At 45.4% G+C, this 19,689-nt stretch overlaps 1 protein-coding gene across 1 annotated transcript in view; it reads left to right on the forward strand.

Annotated features, from left to right (window-relative positions):
- The window catches only part of HEBP1 (heme binding protein 1), a 29,508-nt gene extending 10,518 nt beyond the window's left edge, over positions 1–18,990 (forward strand). The window contains exons 2-4 of the mRNA XM_065922189.1: positions 3,740–3,878; positions 6,442–6,622; positions 18,380–18,990. Coding sequence (XP_065778261.1) covers positions 3,740–3,878; positions 6,442–6,622; positions 18,380–18,557 — 498 coding nt within the window. The 3' untranslated portion in view covers positions 18,558–18,990. The remainder of the gene's footprint in view (positions 1–3,739; positions 3,879–6,441; positions 6,623–18,379) is intronic.
- Positions 18,991–19,689: the final 699 nt, after the last annotated feature.

Raw genomic sequence — 19,689 nt, forward strand, 5'->3', positions numbered from 1 at the left:
CATAGAGTCAGACATGACTGAGCATGCAGCAGCACAAATATACATTCCCTGGGCAACACATCCTCTTTCACAGCTTTGGTTACCCCTCTGCTGATGCGTCCCAACTGAGCCAGGCCCTGGCTGAACTCCAGACCTGTTTGTCCAACTGTACAGTGGACTGCTTGCTTGTAATAAGAGGCAAATGAACTGATGGATTTGTAAGCACTCTTCCAGCTCTTACTGGAGAGAGCTGATCATTGGTTTCTACATTTGCAAGAGAAGGAACTGAATTGAAAGACTTTTGATGCCCTTGATCTGAGTTTGACATGGGCCTACAAGTGTCTGTCAGAAATGCCTACCTCTGTACCTAAAGAGAGAGGCTGAAAAACACTCACTTCATCCCTCATGGAGCTTACAGCCTTGTGACAAGTGTTAGACCACTGAGTGAAAGTCACTCAGTCGTGTCTGACTCTTTGTCACCCCGTGGACTATACAATCCGTGGAATCCTCCAGGCCAGAATACTGGAGTGGGTAGCCTTTCCCTTCTCCAGTGGATATTCCTGACCCAGGAATCGTACCGGGGTCTCCTGCATTGCAGGTGGATTCTTTATCAACTGAGCTATCAGGAAAGCCCCTAGACCAGAGTCTGGGGATTTAAATTCTGGTTCCTAGTTTCAGACACTTAGCAGCTATATGTTGTTCAGTCACTAAGTCATGTCCGACTCTTTGTGACCCCATGGACTGCAGCACACCAAGCTTCCCTGTCCATCACCAACTTGCGGAGCTTGCTCAAACTCAGGTCCTTCGAGTTGGTGATGCCATCCAACCATCTCATCCTCTGTCGCACCCTTCTCCTCCTGCCTTCAATCTTTCCCAGCATCAGGGTCTTTTCCAAGGAGTCAGTTCTTTGCATTAGGTAGCCAAAGTATTGGAGTTTCAGCTTCAACATCAGTCCTTCCAATGAACACCCAGCACTGATCTCCTTTAGGATGGACTGGTTGGATCTCCTTGCAGTTCAGGGGACTCTCAAGAGTCTTCCCCAACACCATAGTTCAAAAACATCAATTTTTCGGTGCTCAGCTTTCTTTATAGTCAAACTTTCACATCCAGACATGACTACTGGAAAAGCCATAGCTTTGATTAGGCTGACCTTTGTTGGTAAAGTGATGTCTCTGCTTTTTAATATGCTGTCTAGGTTGGTCAGAGCTTTTCTTCCAAGGAACAAATATCTTTTAATTTCATGGCTACAGTCACCATCTGCAGTGATTTTGGAGCCCAAGAAAATAAAGTCAGCCACTGTTTCCATTGTTTCCCCATCTATTTGCCTTGAAGTGATGGGACCATATGCCATTATCTTCGTTTTTTGAATGTTGAGTTTTAAGCCAGCTTTTTCACTCTCTTCTTTCACTTTCATCAGAGGCTGTTTAGTTCTTCACTTTCTGCCATAAGTGTGGTGTCATCTGCGTATCTGAGGTTATTGATATTTCTCCCAGAAATCTTGATTCCAGCTTGTGTTTAATCCAAAGGGGAAGGCTGGGAGAGATAAATTAGGAGTCTGGGATTAACATAGAAACATTACTATATGTATTAAATAGATAACCAACAAGGATCCAGTGTATAGCACAGGGAACTGTACTTAATATTTTGTAATAACTTACAAGGGAAAAGAATTTGAAAAAGAATATATGTCTGAATCATTTTGCTGTACTCTTGAAACTAACACAACATTGTAAATTGACTCTACTCCAATTAAAAAAAAGAAAAGGCATGTATCATCATGCATCCAATCCATAAGGGTAAAGTGTTATTTTGTGAAACTTTGCTTCAGACATGTATGTCCATGATAGGCCATGATGTAAAAATGTATTTCTTGTTCTGGATTGTGGGTTTTTAAGTTTCAAAGTACTGCTTTACTGTATGTTCAGGAATGCAAAATTATATTGTGTTTGTTTGTGTGTGTACTGTCATGTCTGACTCTTTGCATCCCCATGGACTAGCCCACCAGGGTCTTCTGTCCATGGGATTCTGCAGGCAAGAATACTGGAGTGGGTTGTCATTTCCTTCTCCAGGGGATCTTCCCAACCCAGGGGTTGAACCGATGTCTTATGTCTCCTGCATTGGCAGGCACGTTCTTTACCACCAGGGAAGCCCAATATCATAATGAGACGTCAAAGGGCAAGGAGGAGGAAGAGGGCTGGAGGAGAGCTGTGTGGGTCTGTAGGGTAAAGGTGATGACTTTAGGACAGAGACTCAATGCAGGAGGAGATCACTGCCAAGGAGGAAGGTTTGAAGGGGAAGTGACAGGGCTGCTGATTTCTCAGGGGATGTGCTTAGTGAGATGGGCTCGGAGCCATGACTGGGTGTACAGTGCGAACAGAACTACTCTGACTCTTCTTGAAAGGCAGTCCTGCTGCTAGGTTGAGGCTAATCTCGGGGCCTCAGAGTTTTGCGGGCTTGTCATTGGAGTTGTTTCCTCCTTTGCCATTTTGATTCCTCTTTTCCTGCGTGCATGTGTGCCCAGTCGCAAAGTCATATCCAGCTATTTGTGACCCCATGGACTATAGCATGCCAGGCTCCTCTGTTCATGGAATTATCCCGGCAAGAAAACTGGAGTGGGTTGCCATTTCCTCCTCCAGGGATCTTCCCAACCCAGAGATCAAACCCTGGTCTCCTGTGTCTCCTGCATTGGTCGGCAGCTTCTTTACCCCTGAGCCACCTGGGAAGTCCTCTCTTTTCCTAGATCTCTTATTATTCAGATGATGGATCTCTTGGCTTGATTCTTTCCCTTTTCTATTTTCTACATCTTTGCCTTTTTACTTGATTTTCTAGAATATTTTCTTCAATTTTATCTTCCAACCCTTCTGCCAAATTTTTCCTCCTCTGCTATATTTTTAATTTCCCAGAGCTCTTTGATCTCAGACCATTGTGTTTTTACAGCATTCTGGGGCTGTTCTGGGTGGTTTGGGATGTAATATCTTCTGTTATTTCTCTGAGAATGTTGATTATATGAAGTTGTTTCATGTTCTTGATAAGGCATGATGTAAAAATAATTCCTGTTATGGATTGTGATTTTCTTTTTAAGTTTGAAGGCACAACGTTACAATGTGGCAAAGGGTGAAACAAACCAATACAACGCCAATCACACAAAACTCTGAGGCCCCAAGACTAGCCTTAATCTAGTAGCAGGGTTGTAATTCAGGAAGAATCAGAGTAATTCAGTTCACACTGTACTCCCAGGCGTGACTCCTCTTCCCAGTCCGTCTCACTAAGCAACACCCCCGTGCCCCTGAGAAATCAGCTGCCCTGTCACTTCCTCCCAAATCCTTCCTCTTTGGCAGCAATCCCTTCTCTGCTGTTTCTAGGTCTGTAAGAACTCTCAGAGTCTATTTCTTATGGTTCTTCATACTCCGGCCTGTCTCTTCCACTGTCACCAGAGTTAGGCTCATAATGTAAAGCTCCTTAGCAGTTTGGGCCTCTTGTAACTGGACTTTTACTGCTTGTAGGGGCTTCCCTGGTGGCTCAGATGGTAAAGAATCTGCCTGCAATGTGAGAGACCTAGGATCGATCTCTGAGTCAGGAAGATCCCCTGGAGAAAGGAATGGTTACCCACAGCAGTTTTCTTGTCTGGAGAATTCCCTGGACAGAGGCTACCGTCCACTGGGTCACAAAGAGTCGGACACGACTGAGCGACTAACACTTTCAGAGTCCTCACAGGTTGCTCCCTCACACCTCTTCAGTGCTGTGTCTTCTCTGCCTCCAGGGAGATGTCTCCTACGAGGAGAGGGCCTGTGAAGGCGGGAAGTTTGCCACAGTGGAAGTGACAGATAAGCCTGTGGATGAGGCTCTGAGGGAGGCAATGCCGAAAGTCATGAAGTATGTGGGAGGCTCCAATGATAAGGGTGAGTGTCCCTGAAGGATGGGCTCTGGTCACCTGGGCCGGGGCTGCAGTCTCACGTCATCGATGGAAAACACAGGAAGGGACCCCACGACGCCTGTCACCACCTGTTCGAGTGTCGTGAGACCTTTCTGTACTGTGTGGGCAGGGAGGCTCTGGGGAGACCCCCTGACTTCATGCCCGCTCAGTAGCCCTGAGTTCATGCTTCTCTCCCCGGTATGAAGACACACGCTTTGTTTGTTTATTCGTTTGTTATTTTTTAACCTTACAGTGCTTATCTTTGGATTGGTGGACTGGGTAAGGTGTGTCCGTGGTAAGCCAGGCCACAGAACAAAGCTGACCTCTGACTGGAGACCTCTGCTCCCAGGCTGAAAATCTCAAGAGTCAGCCCCCTAGTCGCTCAGATTCTACGGGGTTCTGAAGATCAGTGAGTGATGAGTGTGGCTGATCCCCAGCTCCGTTCTGGCAAATCAAGAGCCTGAGAATTCTTAGTCCCCTTCTTAAACATTTGACAGTCCATGGGGATCCCCTGGCGGTCCAGTGGTTAGTACCATTGCTCTCACTGCTGGGGTCCAAGGTTTGATCCCTGGGCAGGGAACTAAGATCCTGCAAGCCACGTGGCACAGTCTAATAATAATAATAAGAAGAAGAAGACTTGGTAGTCCATGCTGCCTGTCTCCCTGTTTTTGTGATACAACGAGAGGCCTGAAGTTTCAGTATACCTGTTTGCATGTAAACCATATTTAAATAGGACTTTAGCACTTAAGGGCTTCCCTTGTGGCTCAGCTGGGAAAGAATTCACCCACAATGTGGGAGACCTAGGTTCAATCCCTGGGTTGGGAAGATCCCCTGGAGAAGGAAAAGGCTACCCACTCAAGTATTCTGGCCTGGAGAATTCCATGGACTGTATAGTCCATGGCGTCACAAAGCGTCAGACACGACTGAGTGACTTTCTTAAGCTCTCTAACTTGGTCTGCACTTTAGAATCAGTACAAACCCAAAATGGTTCAGAATACAAGATGAAAAAAACTGTATTTCATATTTAGGATATATCTCAAGTTGATAAATGAGAAAGAAGATCGTATCAAGCTTAGTAATATTTGTTAGAACCAAAGAAATCAGGCTTTGGACATAACTCGACCAGTAGGAGGTCACAAAGAAGTCTTTCCCTTCTTAGCACTGTCATAAATTTTCTTCTGAAAATAACAAAACAGCACCCCAGTCCATCTTTTCTAATGTAATCATTGTCATCTTTGAATGTATTTTTAGGGATTTTTAATAGGTTTTTAAAATGCAATCATAATAGCAACTTCCCTGGTGGCTCAGATGGTAAAGGATCTGCTCACAATGCAGGAGACCCAGGTTCAATCCCTGAGTCAGGAAGATCCCCTGGAGTAGGAAATAGCAACCCACTCCAGTATGCTTGTCTGGAGAATTCCATAGACGGAGGAGCCTGATGAGCTACAGTTCATGGGGTTGCAAAGAGTCGGGCATGAGTGAGCGAGTCACACACAATATGTAATCATAGTGTTTGTGCAATATATCCTGTTTCTGTTCCTTATTTCATAATTATTTTCCATTGTAGCTAGCTAGTCCTAAGCATGACTATTCATAGCTAAATTGTATTGCATCATGTGCCTATAATTTACTTAGACATATTCCTCTTTTGAACATTTATAAAAATCCCAATTTTTCACAATTATAAATTCTGCTGCAAGGAAAATCCTATTCCCTAAATAGCCTTTTTCATATTGTAGATTATTTCATTAAAATCAGCAATTATGAATTCTCTGGTAGTATAGTGGTTAAGAATCCGCTTACCAGTGCAGGCAAGTGGGGTGCCGTGGGGCAACTAAGCCCATGCACCACAGCTACTGCAGCTCATGTACCCAGAGCCCAGGCTCTGCAACAAGAGAAGCCACTGCAATGAGAAGCCCAAGCATCGCCACTAGAGAGTAGCCCCCATTCTCTGCAACTCAAAAAAGCCCATGCACAGCAATGAAGACCCAACACAGCCAAAAATGAAAAATTAAATAAAATTTAAAAATAAATCAGCAATTAGACAGGAAGTACTCTGTTGTTGTTTAGACACTAAGTTGTGTCCGACTCTTTTGTGACCCCATGGACTGTAGCCCACCAGGCTACTCTGTCCATGGAATTTCCCAGGCAAGAATATTGGATTGGGCTGCCGGGGTGTCTTCTCCAGGTACCTTCTCCAGGGTATCTTCCTGACCCAGGGGTCAAACGTGCGTCTCCTCCATTGGCAGGTGGATTCTTTACCACTGTACCACCTGGGAAGTAACTAGACACTGATATATTTATAGTCTTGATATATATTGCTAAATAATTTTTTCCAGACAAGTTTGAATCACTACCTCTAGCATGTACAATTAAGAGTTACTTTATATGTGTGTGGTGATACACACTAATGCCTGAAATGCCTATTATAAATTTCAAGAACAACAAATATTGTCTTGAAAGAAGAATGAGACCAGCAGATGGCCCATGGGCCTGAGCAGGTTCTGTCTCTAACACCCATGTCTTTCTGTGGGGTTTTATGTTTTCAGGACTCGGAATGGGGATGACAGTTCCTATTTCCTTTGCTGTGTTCCCCAGTGACGATGGGGACCTACAGAAGAAATTAAAAGTCTGGTTCCGCATTCCAAACAAGTTTCAAAGTGACCCGCCAGCTCCCAGCGATGACAGCATTAAGATCGAAGACAGGGAAGGCATCACTGTCTATTCCACGTAAGGAGACAATTCTTTGGGCATCTAAGGGTAGCACTTGATTTCCATAATCACTTCTTGAATCATCTGCCATGAACATTTGCATTTAAATTATTTTTTTTCCAGTTTTGAGCTGTAATTAATATATAATGTTGCATTAAAGTGTACAACATAATGCTTTGATTACATAGTTATGAAATGATTACCAATGGAAGTTAGCATCTTTCATTTGACAAAATTCCAAATCTTTTTCCTGAGATGAGAAATTTTAACTCTCTTAGTAACTTTCAAATATGTAGTGCAACATACAGTGTTGTTAATTCTAGTCACTTTGCTGTACATTACATCCCCAAAACAGATTTATCTTATAGCAGGATGTTTCTACCTTTTGACCACCTTTACCCATATCTCCCACCCCCTCACCTCCCCACCCTATGGCAATCACCAGTCTGTTCTATATCTATGAGTTTAGATTTTTTTTTTTAATTCCACATATAAGTGAGATAATACAGTATTCCCCTATCTCTGTCTGTCCTATTTCATTTAGCATGATGCCTTCAAAGTTAATCCATGTCATCACAGATGGAAAGTTTTCCTTCTTTTTATGGTTGAATAATATTTCATTGTACGTATATTCCACATCTTCTTTATCCATTTATCTGTCTGTGGACTCTTAGGTTATTTCTACATCTTGGCTGTTGGTAAATTGGTGCTCCTGTGAACATAGGGGTGCCTTTATCTCTTCAAGTTAGTGGTTTCATTTCCTTCAGGTATATACCCAGAAGTGGAATTGCTGGATCGTGTGGTTCTATTTTTCATTTTTTTGAGGAACTTCCATACTGTTTTCCATAATGGCTGCACCAATTTACATTCCCACCAGCTTTACACAAGGATTCCCTTTTCTCCACACTTGTTTACTTCTTGTCTTTTTCATAGTAGCCATTCTAACAAGTATGAAGTGACATTTTGCTGTGGCTTTGATTTGCATTTCCCTGCTGACTAGTGATGTTGAACACCTGATTATATACCTTTTGCCCATTTGTATGTCTTCTTTGGAAAAATGGCTCTTCAGATCCTCTGCCCATTTTTTAAATTAGATTGTTTGGAGTTTTTTAGTCTCAAGTTATAGGAGTTTTTAACATATATTACATATATATGATTTACAAATAGTTTCTACCATTTAACAGTTTGCCTTTTTCCTTTGCTGTGCAGAAAGCTTTTTAATTTGAAGTAGTCTCACTTGTCTAGTTTTGCTTTTGTTGCCTGTGTTTTTGGTGTCCAATACAAAAAAAAAAAAAATCATTGTCAAGACTGGTGTCAAGGAGGCTACCCTCTATGGTTTCTTCTAGGAATTTTATAGTTTCAGGTCTTATGTTCAAGTCTTTTATCCACTTTGAGTTGATTTTTGTGTATGGTGTAAAATAGTGGTCCAGGGACTTGCCTGGTGGTCCATGGGTTAAGTCTCAATGCTTCCATTGCAGGGAACATGGGTTTGATCCCTAGTGGGGGAACTAAGATTCCACATGCCACACAGTGTAGGCAAAAGTTTAAAAAAAAAAAAGATAGTGGTCCATTTTCAGTATTTTGTATTTGACTGTCCAGTTTTCCCAACACCATTTATTAAAGACACTGTCCTTTCCCCGTTGTACATTCTCAGCTCTTTTGTTAAAAATTAGTTGACAATATATGCATGGGTTTATTTTGGGGCATTCTGTTCTGGTCCATTGATCTAAGTATCTGTTTTTATGTCAGTATCATATCTGTTTTGATTATGATAGCTCTGTAATATAGCTTGAAAGCAGGAAATGTTATGCCTTCAGCTTTGTTCTTCTTTCTCCAGATTCAGGGTCTTTTGTGGTTCCATACAAATTTTAAGATTTTTTTTCTATTTCTGTTTAAAAAAAAAAATTCCGTTGGAATTTTGATAGGGATTGCATTTAATCTGTAGATTGCTTTTAATCTGTAGATTGCTTTGAGTAGTATGGACACTTGAACAATATTAGTCCTTATCCATGAGCCTTTTGTCTTCTCCAGATTTTCAGATTAATGTTTTATAGTTTTGGGTGTAAAAATCTTTCACTTCCTTGGTGAAATTTACTCCTGGGTATTTTGTTCTTTTTGATGCAATTGTAAATGGGATTGTTTCTTAAGTTCTCTTTCTAAACTCATATTATTGATGAATTAAGTAAGAAACGCTGAGTACTAACAGTTTCTCTCAGAATTTCTTCAGCCTACAGCACACAAACATTTGCATTGTATCTAAGTAAACGCCTCTATGTGCTGTGTGTGTGCGCCCAGTTGCTCAGCTGTGTCTGACTCTTTATAATCCCATGCACTATAGCCCACAAGGCTCCTCTGTTCATGGAATTTCCCAGGCAAAGAATACTGGAGTGGATTGTCATTTTCTTCTCCGGGGAATCTTTCTGACCCAGGGATCAAACCCATGTTTCTTGTGTCTCCTGCATCAGCAGGCAGATTCTTTACCACTGTGCCACCTGGGAAGCCCAAGTAAATGCCTTTGCCCGGTGCCAAATTGATTTGGATATAGAGAATATCCTCCCAACCCCAGCTGAAGCTGGACACCTACATTAGTCACAGCAGAATTCTGCAAGAATCAGAATATCTAGGTCAGTCTGTAGTTTGGAGTCATGAATACCTGGGGAGCATAAAGGGCTAGAGATATCTCTAGCCCCCCCTTGAATTCTCCACATTCCCCTTGAATGCCAGAAGGGCAGGGAGTGTTATTCATGGTCTGTGGGCTTTTAGCAGGGCACACATGCATCCTATGGTTCTAGTCCTGTTTGAAGGGCCTCACGTGGGGTCCAGGTCTCTTGACTGTAGAGAACAACAGGTGCACGTGTTTTCATCATTTTATTCTTTAGGCCTTAGCCTCTCCTAAGAAGTCAAGTCTCTTCTGGATAATCAGGGACTTCCCATTTGTCAAAATCCTCATGTGTGACAGGCGTGAAACCATGGAGAGATGAGCGAGACCAGAAACTTCACCAGGGTTCTGCTCTAGAACAACCTCATGAAAAATATACAAATAATCTCCCACTGGACAGTTTTTGTCCACTCCTGGGGTCTCCAAACTTAGTTACTTTTATCTGCACTGCTCCAGCTCCACCCACAGGGTGCAGCTTTCAACACAGCTGCTGCTGCGTCTGCTAAGTCGCTTCAGTCGTGTCCGACTCTGTGCGACCCCATCGACGGCAGCCCACCAGGCTCCCCCGTCCCTGGGATCCTCCAGACAAGAACACTGGAGTGGGTTCCCATTTCCTTCTGCAATGCATGAAAGTGAAGGGTGAAAGTGAAGTCGCTCAGTCGTGTCCGACTCCTTGCGATCCCATGGACTGCAGCCCACCAGGCTCCTCCGTACGCTAATGCTGACAGTGTAAGCTTGGCTGCCCTGGGCAGTCCTAGACTGGGTGATGCAGAGCCCCCCAGAGGACGCTATGTGCACTGCAGCTGGACGGCTGGAACTGGAGCCTCCAACTCCCCCTGCAGTCCTCATTCAGACTTTCCAGCCTTCACTGCAGAGGCTGCAGAGAAAGCAGACTCTACTTGGAGCATGTCAAGACTGTCTTTTCACAGGGCAGGGAGTAAGGTAGGGAGGCGGGGTGCCTGTTGTGCAAAATTTAGGCAGGCGCTCATTCTCACCGTTGTCTAGTACATATAGGGTAGGCCCTGAGAGTGAAAAAAAAGTGAAAGTGTTCGTCACTCAGTCGTGTCTGACTCTTTGTGAACCCATGGACTGTAGCCCTCCAGGCTCCTCTGTCCATGGGATTTCCCAGGCAAGAATACTGGAGTGGGCTGCCATTTCCTACTCCAGGGGATCTTCCCAACCCAGGGATCAAACCCAAGTCTCCTGCATTGCAAGCGGATTCCTTATTAACTGAGCCACGAGGGAAGCCCCTTAGTAGCCAGAATACTTCAGTAAAGAGAACCTTCCCTCATCTACTGTTTGGTTTCCCTAAGACAAAGTCATAGCGAGAAGGCCAGATACCTTCTCTTTAGCTTGATGCCTTCTCTTTATCAGTTTCCAGAATAATGACTTCTTTTCTTAACATCCTCCAAAGGGGAGATAGTGTTGATCTCTGTTTTCTGAGTACCAATATAAATATACGAATTCAAACATAATTGATGTGTTTCAATTGTTTGCAGTTATTATTCTCATTGATGCTCAAATTGTCCCATCTTTGGCCAGCGAGAGCCTCTTCACTGGCCATGGTCAGTTGGTTGGGTGGTCCTTTTGGTTTCTTGGTCCTTTTGACATGACCCTGGTAATCTCAGTAGCTTCCTTGGTTATTGGTAGGACAAGATATTTTAAGCACACATCTTAACATTTCTTGCTCTAGAGCTGAAATTAGCCATTTCGCCAAGGAACGCTGCTACCCTGTGGTGGAAAAGGGACTCTCTTTAAAAGGTACTTTTCAAGCCAGGTCTGTGGAAGTTTCCTTTACTGCAATTTAAACGAACTTCTCTCTTCTCCTAAACAGGGGAGAGTGTCTAGCATAGCTTGGTGAATTTCTTTAACTTGTTTATTATGTCTGATAGACTTTCTTGGATCTCATTCCCTGGGTCAGGAAGATCTGAAGAAGGGAATGGCACCCCCACTGCAGTATTTTTGCCTGGAAAATCCCATGGACAGAGGAACCTGGCAGGCTACAGTCCATGGGGTCACAAAGAGTCGAACCCGGCTGAGCAACTAACACTTTGACTTTATCTTTGATGCTTTTAGTATCTGATCATTCCTCCACTTGCCACTTGGTGTCACTGCATAGTCAAGTGTGCATTTAAAAGTACCCTTCTGTGGAAGGCAGTTAATGACGTAGCCGAAGGTGCAAGTCCTGTTTCACATACACATGGGTGCCCACTCACTTCAGTCATGTCAGATTTTTTGTGACCCTGTGAACTATAGCCTTCCAGGCTCCTCTGTCCATGGGATTCTCCAGGCAAGAATACTGAAGTGGATTGCCATGCCCTCATGGGAGGGATCGAACCTGCGTCTCCTTCAGCTCCTGCATTGGGCAGGCAGGTTCTATACCCCTAGTGCCACCCAGGACACCCTTCAAATACACAGTGCATCCTTAACTCAGTCTTCCTGTTTTGTGACCTTGTGATGTCCATTGATTAGTAGTAGGTACTGCAGATGCTTTTTAAATGAATAGAAGTCTATGAGGAATTAAGAGTTAACAGCTGTCCCTCTTGGTCTTTTAGACTGGTGCTTACAAGGGGCTTCGGCCATCCATTTCCAGGTGGATGAACCCAAATCAGCAGGGCCAGTGCTGATTTGTCCCAAGTTTCCTGGGAGGTTTCGCCAAGTAAACCTCCTCTGTGCCGTGTGTGCTGTGTTCAATTGCTTGAGTCGCTTCTGACTCTTTTTGACCCAAAGGACTATAGCCCGCCAGGCTCCTCTGTCCATTGATTCTCCACCCAGGGATCGAACCTGTGTCTCTTACTTCTCCTGCACTGGCAGCCAGGTTCTTTACCACCAGTCCCACCTGGGAAGCCCCCAAATCCTCATGCCCTGTTGGAACTCAGATTCCCTCCCACTGGGTTCTGTGTTCTGCCTTCCTAGAGGTCCCCTCCATCCTCCCCATCCCGTTCAGATCCATCCTGACTGCTCCGCCTTCCGCATCGGTTGCTGGCCGAGTCCTCCTCGTCACCCCCTGCTGTGCGTTCCCCTCCATCCTTATGACCGCGGTCTTCATCATCTCTTGCCTGAACTGTTGCAAGGCCTCTTGAGCATTTCCAGTTCTCCCACTTTTCCTGCCCCTTCTGACTTGCCCGATTGTCTCCTCCAGCCCTAAAGCTAAGGCCCACCCGTGGCACTGCTGCCCCCTGGTGTTTGACTCTGGAAGCGGGCCTCACCTGCCTCTGCCTGAGGCACACCCAGAGGTTGGGACCAAGCCCAGGGTAGCAGTAAAACCAGACAGGAGAGGGATAGGCTTTGGGTTGGGTCCCCAAAGCTTCCACCAGGCAGTGAATCCTACCGAGTAAAGAGCCTTGTTGTGGCACATGCTGTCCTCTACAACACAGCCCCACTCCAGGGTTCCACCTGGCCTCAGAGCATCCCATCCCCACCTCCCAAGGCCCACTTAAACACACACGTACAACACCCATGACCAGACCATCACTCACTCACCCAGCACCTCTCGGCCGCTCCCCAGTCTCTGCTCATCGGCAGCAACACAAGAGATGCTCCAGCAGTAACAGCTTGATGTCACATCCCCCTCAGCCTCCTCCCCTTCACGTTCTAAGTGGGAACCAATCACTCCCTGTTCCTTGCCCCGAGAGCATTCTGTGTGTACCTCCATCCTAATCTTTTCTCCTGCCCTGCATAATTCTTCTGTTTCTGTCCTGACCACTTCAGTTGGACCTTGCTGAGGCAGAAAGACTTCCCCATCATCTTTACGGCTCTCTGTTGTCAAGCGTGTATTTCCTGCTCAGTGATGCTCAACTTGTGAAGCCTGGTTCCGTCCGATTGAATGGAATGCCATGCGGTGTTACGCTTCTTTCCCATTGACATGGAATTATCAGCTCTTTGTCTTAGGCGTCTCTTGCCTAGCACAGGAGCTTCCTGCATAGCAGACTCTCCACAAGTCTGTGCTGACCTGTAGATTATGAGAGTTCTAGACCATGCCAAATGGTCAGGCTCAGAGTCGTTCCATTTCTCCTCTTCCTCACTGCACTGCCTGAAAGATAGCACTTGATCATTTTTTGAACTTTGGACCAAAGCTTCCATCTGCTAGCCCGCCTTCATCCCCCTCCACCCCAACCCTTCCACACCTTTTAGTCAGTTCCTTTTGTATTTCTGGAATCCAGGGTGTGTTTTTCTTTCTCGGTTCCTATGGCAACCAAATTCTCGGGAATACTGAACTCTGACGTTGAGTAAGATTAAAAAAAGACAGCCCTGGAGGTGAGCAGCTTTGAAGATGGAGACTTAGACTCTTGTTAACAGACTTGTATACAGTCTAATGTATAGACTACTCATTTCTTTTGAGGAGCTCAAAGAGCTTATGAGCATTCCTCAACAGGCGCAAACATGCCCGTGGACTTGGAAAATGGGGCCCCACATGGTTATCTTCCAAGTGCAGTGTGGAAGCTGAGCTCTGAGGAGTGAGGCAGCCAGAGCTAGGCCTCCTTCACATCTTAGGGCTCTGGGCCGGGAAGGGTTTGTGTCCTGGCTCATTTGCGCGATTCTGTGATGGAGGTTTGGGAGGGATGGTTAGAATGAAGGCAGGGACACACATGGATCTTTCTGCAGCTCACTCAGCTTTGTTTGTTTCCTTGATGAAGCAAGAGGGAGGTTTTCATTCTCGTTATGAGTGTCTCAGTAGGCCTGGGAATAAATATCAAGAGTCAAGGGTTTTTATTCCAGTAATGAATGGAAGAATCCCTGAATGATGACGTTCTCCACACCACTCTGGTGGGTCTCCCTGGACTCAGACGGCTCCTTCTCAGTGGCCTTTTCTGAGTCCTCATCCTCTTCCCACCACCTGGGGACTAGGATTCCCGAGAGCAGCACGCCTCTTTGCTCCCCACCTGGCGGCGTCTGCCTCTTGGCCGTGACCACAGCCAGCACGCACTCACTCACGGGTGATGCCCAGATGCCAGTGTCTGTCACTGGACCTGTCTCTTTCTCCAGTTATCTCTCTGACTCCAGTTCTTTCCAGAGTCTGAGATTTCACAATGCCCTCCACGCACTTAGGGGCACAGTGACTGCTGCATGAATGTGGTTCATTTATAGAGAGACCTTCATATCAACATGTCCCAAACCAGATGATGAACCCACCCACCCCTCCTCTCCAATGGGACGCCTCAGAATCCCTCTTCTGTTTGGCGGCATCCATTTCCATTCAGAGACTTAACTGGAAGCCCTCGAGAATCCTCCCTTCTCCCCACCCCACCCTCGCCCTGGCCTCCCCACCCTCCAGCTCACCTCCCAAACTTGCCTTTGTCCGGGCTTTCATTGTCTCACATTTGGCTGTTGCTAGCCTCCGTGTCTCCCTTCCCGATCCCTCTACCACCTCCAGAGGGGTCTCTTCAAACTACAGTCTGATAATGGCTGTCCCTTTACCTTTTTTTTTGGTTGGGGGGGCACATGTTGTGGCATGCAGGAGCTTAGTTCACTGGCCAGGGATCAAACCCATGCCCCTGCAGTGGAAGCACAATTCTTAACCACTGGACCATCGGGCAAGTGCCTGGACCCTTAACTTGAAAACCCCTTGCTGAGTCCATCTTTGTATCTAAGGGCAGGCTCAGAGTCCTTAGCCTGCCCTCCAGCGTGACCCTAGTCAATCCACTTCCTTTGAATTCCCACCACTGTGCCGTTAGTAGGTGCTTCAGATTTTATTCTACAAGTTAGTGAATATGGAGGCCAACAGATTCAGTGCCCTCATCTTTAGGTCTATCAGCCCAAAGACAACAACTTTGATTGTTTATCACAAATTTGTTCATTTAGCCAAGGGGTCTGATATATGTGTTAGGTCAGAATATGCTGGTGGACAAAGAGTGACCAGGATCACTGCCCCCTGGGGCATGAGTCTCCCTACCACGGAACTCAGACCGTAAACAGTGAATAATTTATATACCATGTTAGAATAAATTATATAGTATTCAGTATGTTAGAAGGTGAGAAGTGCTGAATAAAGAAAAGGATAAAAGAGAAGGAAGGAAGAAATAGAAGGAGGAAGGGTAAGGAAAGAATGGGGAAAGGGAATGCTATTAGACAATAAAAGCATTTTGCGAGGAGGTCTCACTGAGAAAATGAGATTGTCATTTGAACCAGGTCTTCATTATTAGGCCCTGGGTTCTGGATCTTACTTTTAATTGCCATCCTGTCCCTCACCTTGGGAGTCAGGGAATTGAACAACTGTTCTGAGCGAACTATAAAGTACAATGACAACAATACCTGCTGTTTGTTGTGAGTTTCCTCTGTGATGGGCCTGAGGCTGAGTCGTTTGCAGGGTCTTCTCGTCTGTCATCTTCACAATAGTCTTCTGAGAGTGACACCCTCATCCCTACTGAGCAGATGAAGGACCAGAAGACTAGAGACATTACAGCACTTGCCCAAGACGAGGAGCTAGACAGACAGTAGAAGAGCTGGGATGTGAGCTCACAATTAGCCATTTTGCCTCCAGCTGATGAATGAAGAAGGTTGAGGACCAACCACTGCTTTTGATGTTTCTAGAAACCAGTAGATTAAAGAGCCAAAATCGTCCATTTTCATAGAAAACAGCTCAGTATCAATATGTGAGAGGGGGCCGCAGAGGCACTAAATTCCTGCCCCCCTCCCCGCCCCATTCAGCATTTGATTGGTTGCAGACAGGTGGTCCTCAGTCCATAGACATTCTTTGAAAATAAGCCCAGCATCTTACAGGCTTTTATTGCCAAACCAGTACCTCCTTAATATTCACCCTCTGTCTCCTCATCCAGTTTTATCTCACTGGAGCCTCAGTGAAGCTAGAACTCACCTTTCTCCATCAGCCTTACACTCTTTCTTGCATAGACTTGAAGAACTAACCATCACGTCTCCCAAATTGGTCTCGGCCCTGTGTTCTGTAGCTGTTATCTGGACACTGGAATAACCAGCTCTTTCCAGATGAAATCCTGGGTATTTGCAGATCAATAGCCCTGTGATGGATGTGCTGAATACTTAGCAAGCCTGACTAACCGCTCATAAAAGAGCAAAGCGTGAGTCAGAACCCCACCAAAAGTAATGCATTTGGCCGAATCTTGGCTTGGTGTGGATTCAGGCCTTTGAGTCATAAAGCTCATTAGAAATGGGGATGTCCTTGACTCTAATAAAGATTTTAGTGCAGCCCAGATTTAGAGTGGTATATTTAGGGGAGGTCACAGGATGAATTTTTGGAGCAGAGGCAATGACGTAAGGAGAGAGTCATAGTCTTGAAACGACAAGCTTTGTTGTTTCTCTGTCTCCACCTTCTGCCATCAAGAGAAATGCCTGATTTAGGAAAATTCTCTTTACTTACTAGAAAATGAAGGCTTTCCTGATTTGAACAGGAGAAGGGGTTCATTGAATCTTTCCTGGTAGCTCAGATGGCAAAGAATCTGCCTGCAATGCAGGAGACCCAGGTTCGATCCCTGGTTCAGGAAGATCCCCTGGAGTAGGAAATGGCAACCCGCTTCAGTATGCTTGCCTGGAGAATTCCGTAGACAGAGGAGCCTGGTGGGCTACTGTCCATGGAGTCACAAAGAGCCAGACATGACTGAGCAACTAACATACACACAAGGATTTATTGGGCTTCCCAGGTGGCGCTAGTGGTAAAGAACCCACCTGCCAATGCAAGAGACATAAAAGACATGGGAGTCAGAAAGATCCCCTAGAGGAGAGTATGGCAACCCATTTCAGTGTTCTTGCCTGGAGAATCTCATGGACAGAGGAGCCTGGTGGGCTACAGTCCATGAGGTCGCAAAGTCAGACATGACTGAGCGACTTAGCATGCATGCATGCAGGGATTTATTACAAGTGATTTCTTGGCGCATGCTTCATGCTTACCTTGGAGCCCTCCCAGGGCTTCCTCGGGTCCCTGTCTTTGGCTGCTCTGTATTTTAACAAAGCTGCTACTTGTCCCAGCTGGGATGTGTGAGAAACCAGTGCTCCATCTTCACCCTAACACCCAGGTCCGCCCCCATTCCCTCCACCTCTCCCCCCACCCCCACCCCAGCTGGGGCAGCAGAGGGAGCTAGAGAAAACAATGAAGACTTGGCCTTGGGAAAAATTGGCCTGCCCTCTCTTGGGGAAATTTCAGGAAGGGAAGGGAAGCTCGTCTTTAGTACAGTACTGGTTCCAAAATCCAAGAATGCTCGCGTCCCTAATATAAAATGGCATATAATTTGCGTACATCCTTCTGTATACTTTAAATCATCTCTAGATTACTTACAATGCCTGTCACTATAAATGCTATGTAAATAGTTGATGTGTGTCATTGTGCTCAGTCACTCAGTCGTGTCTGATTCTGTGAACCTATGGACAGACTGTAGCCTACCAGGCTCCTCTGTCCGTGGGATTCTCCAGGCAAGAACACTGGAGTGGATTGCCACTTCCTCCTCCAGGGGATCTTCCCCGACCCAGGGATCAAACTCTTGTCTCCTGAGTCTCCTGCATTGCAGGAGGATTCTTTACCACTGAGCCACCAAATAGTTGATGGCAGGTGGCAAATTGAAAGTTTTGCTTTTTGACACTTTCTGGAAGGTTTTTTTTTTTCCCCTAAATATTTTCAATCTGCCATTGATTGAGTCTGCAGGCCCAGAACCCACCAATGCAGAGGGCCGATGGTACTGTGTTTCAGGTTCCACATAGTTTTTTTATACCCATGATTGTAGTTAATGTTCATAATCAATTGGAAGGAAATGGAAACATACCCCAATTTTGGGTTTCAGGTGTCACTAGTGGTAAAGAACATGCCTGCCAATGCAGGAGACATAAGAGACTCAGATTCAGTCCCTGGGTCAGGAAGATCCCCTGGAGGAAGAAATGGTAGAGGAGCCTGGCGGGCGGGCTACAGTCCAAGGGGTGACAGAGTTGGACATGACTAACGTGACTTAGCATGCATGCACCCAAATCTTACACAAGATGCTCTGAGGTTCAGTGAGCTTCAGTCCACCCCAGTAGGAAGGGGCAGATGCGAAATCTTACTACTATAGCCTGCTTGTTGTAAATAAGAGTGATGAGTGACTTTTTTGGAAAAAAAAATCCCTCCTCTCCCCGGGACCCTGCCCTTTCTTAACCTGCAGCTTGCTCTGTGTCCCCAGGCAGTTTGGCGGTTATGCCAAGGCAGCTGACTACGCTGCCCAAGCCGCCCAGCTGCGCTCCGCCCTGGAGGGCACAGCCACGTACCAGACGGACTTCTACTTCTGCACCGGGTATGACCCTCCCATGAAGCCCTACGGACGTCGCAACGAGGTCTGGCTGGTAAAGAGCAGTGAATGAGTCATTGGCTGAACCCGAGCTCCCCGGGTGCCTGCATCTGTGCCCACTTGCCCTGGGAGGAAGCAGAGCCCCTGTGCCGCTCCAGCAGAAACAACTTCCCTTCAGAGCCAGTCACTGCCAGTTTCCTGAGATAAGCACCGTCCAGATGCTGAGGCTCTGTTTCTCTAGGTGGGAAATAATGTACCCACGATACACATGCGTCCTTATAATTGACTTATAGACAATTCAGTGGTAGGCCAGAAAAACCCAGCAGCATTTTTCCAGCTCTCTGGATCCCCTAAAAACAGATTTTTAAAAATCATGAAAACTGTATTTTTGTTAATCCACGAAGAAGTGTGATTTACCTGTGATCTTTCATATGTAATTCTTAGAAGAGCTTTCTTTAAAAAGAAACCAAAAATAAAGATGTTTGACTTAAAACAGCTGAAACAAATCCTGTTATTGTTTAGTCACTTTCTCTCCTATCCCCAAAAACCCCAAACAGTGGAGCATCATCAAATGATGAAAGGGAGGACTTTTCAGTCTCCTGTTCCATGGTGAGGACACAGGTAATGGGATGGTGTCAAACAGTGAATTAAGAAAAGATAGGGACAGGAACCAAGGAAATATTAATAGGTTGTGTATCTTCATTCTGGATTAAATAGTGAAAAATAGGACAGAGACCAAGGTGGCTGACTGTCAACCTATGGACTAGTAAAGCAACCTTTTTTCCCAACTTCAACCCACTTTCTTGTCTGCATATTTCCCAAAATAGAGGTTGATGAGAAGACCTTGCTCATCCCTCTCCTCCTCTTACTAGGGCCTAAAGTAGAACATATGGCCAATATTTTAGATTCAGATTATTGTATGATTAAGTTGGAATACAGTAGACAGTAGAGATATTAGCAAATATTCAAACTGTGCTCTAGATGTAATGCTTGGGTTCACAGCCTTAAGGCTGCAGGCTCTCATACAAGGATGCTCTGCATTCCACCACAAACCCTCTTCCCGTGTCATTAATATTCTTATATGCAACTCAACAACAAAGAACGAACAACCCAATCGAAAAATGGATGGAAGACCTATAGACATTTCTCCAAAGAAGAAATGAAGATGGCCAATAGGCACATGAGAAGATGTCCAACATCACTAA

This window comes from Muntiacus reevesi, chromosome 1 (assembly GCF_963930625.1).
Source record: "Muntiacus reevesi chromosome 1, mMunRee1.1, whole genome shotgun sequence".
NCBI classification, from domain to species: Eukaryota; Metazoa; Chordata; class Mammalia; order Artiodactyla; family Cervidae; genus Muntiacus; species Muntiacus reevesi.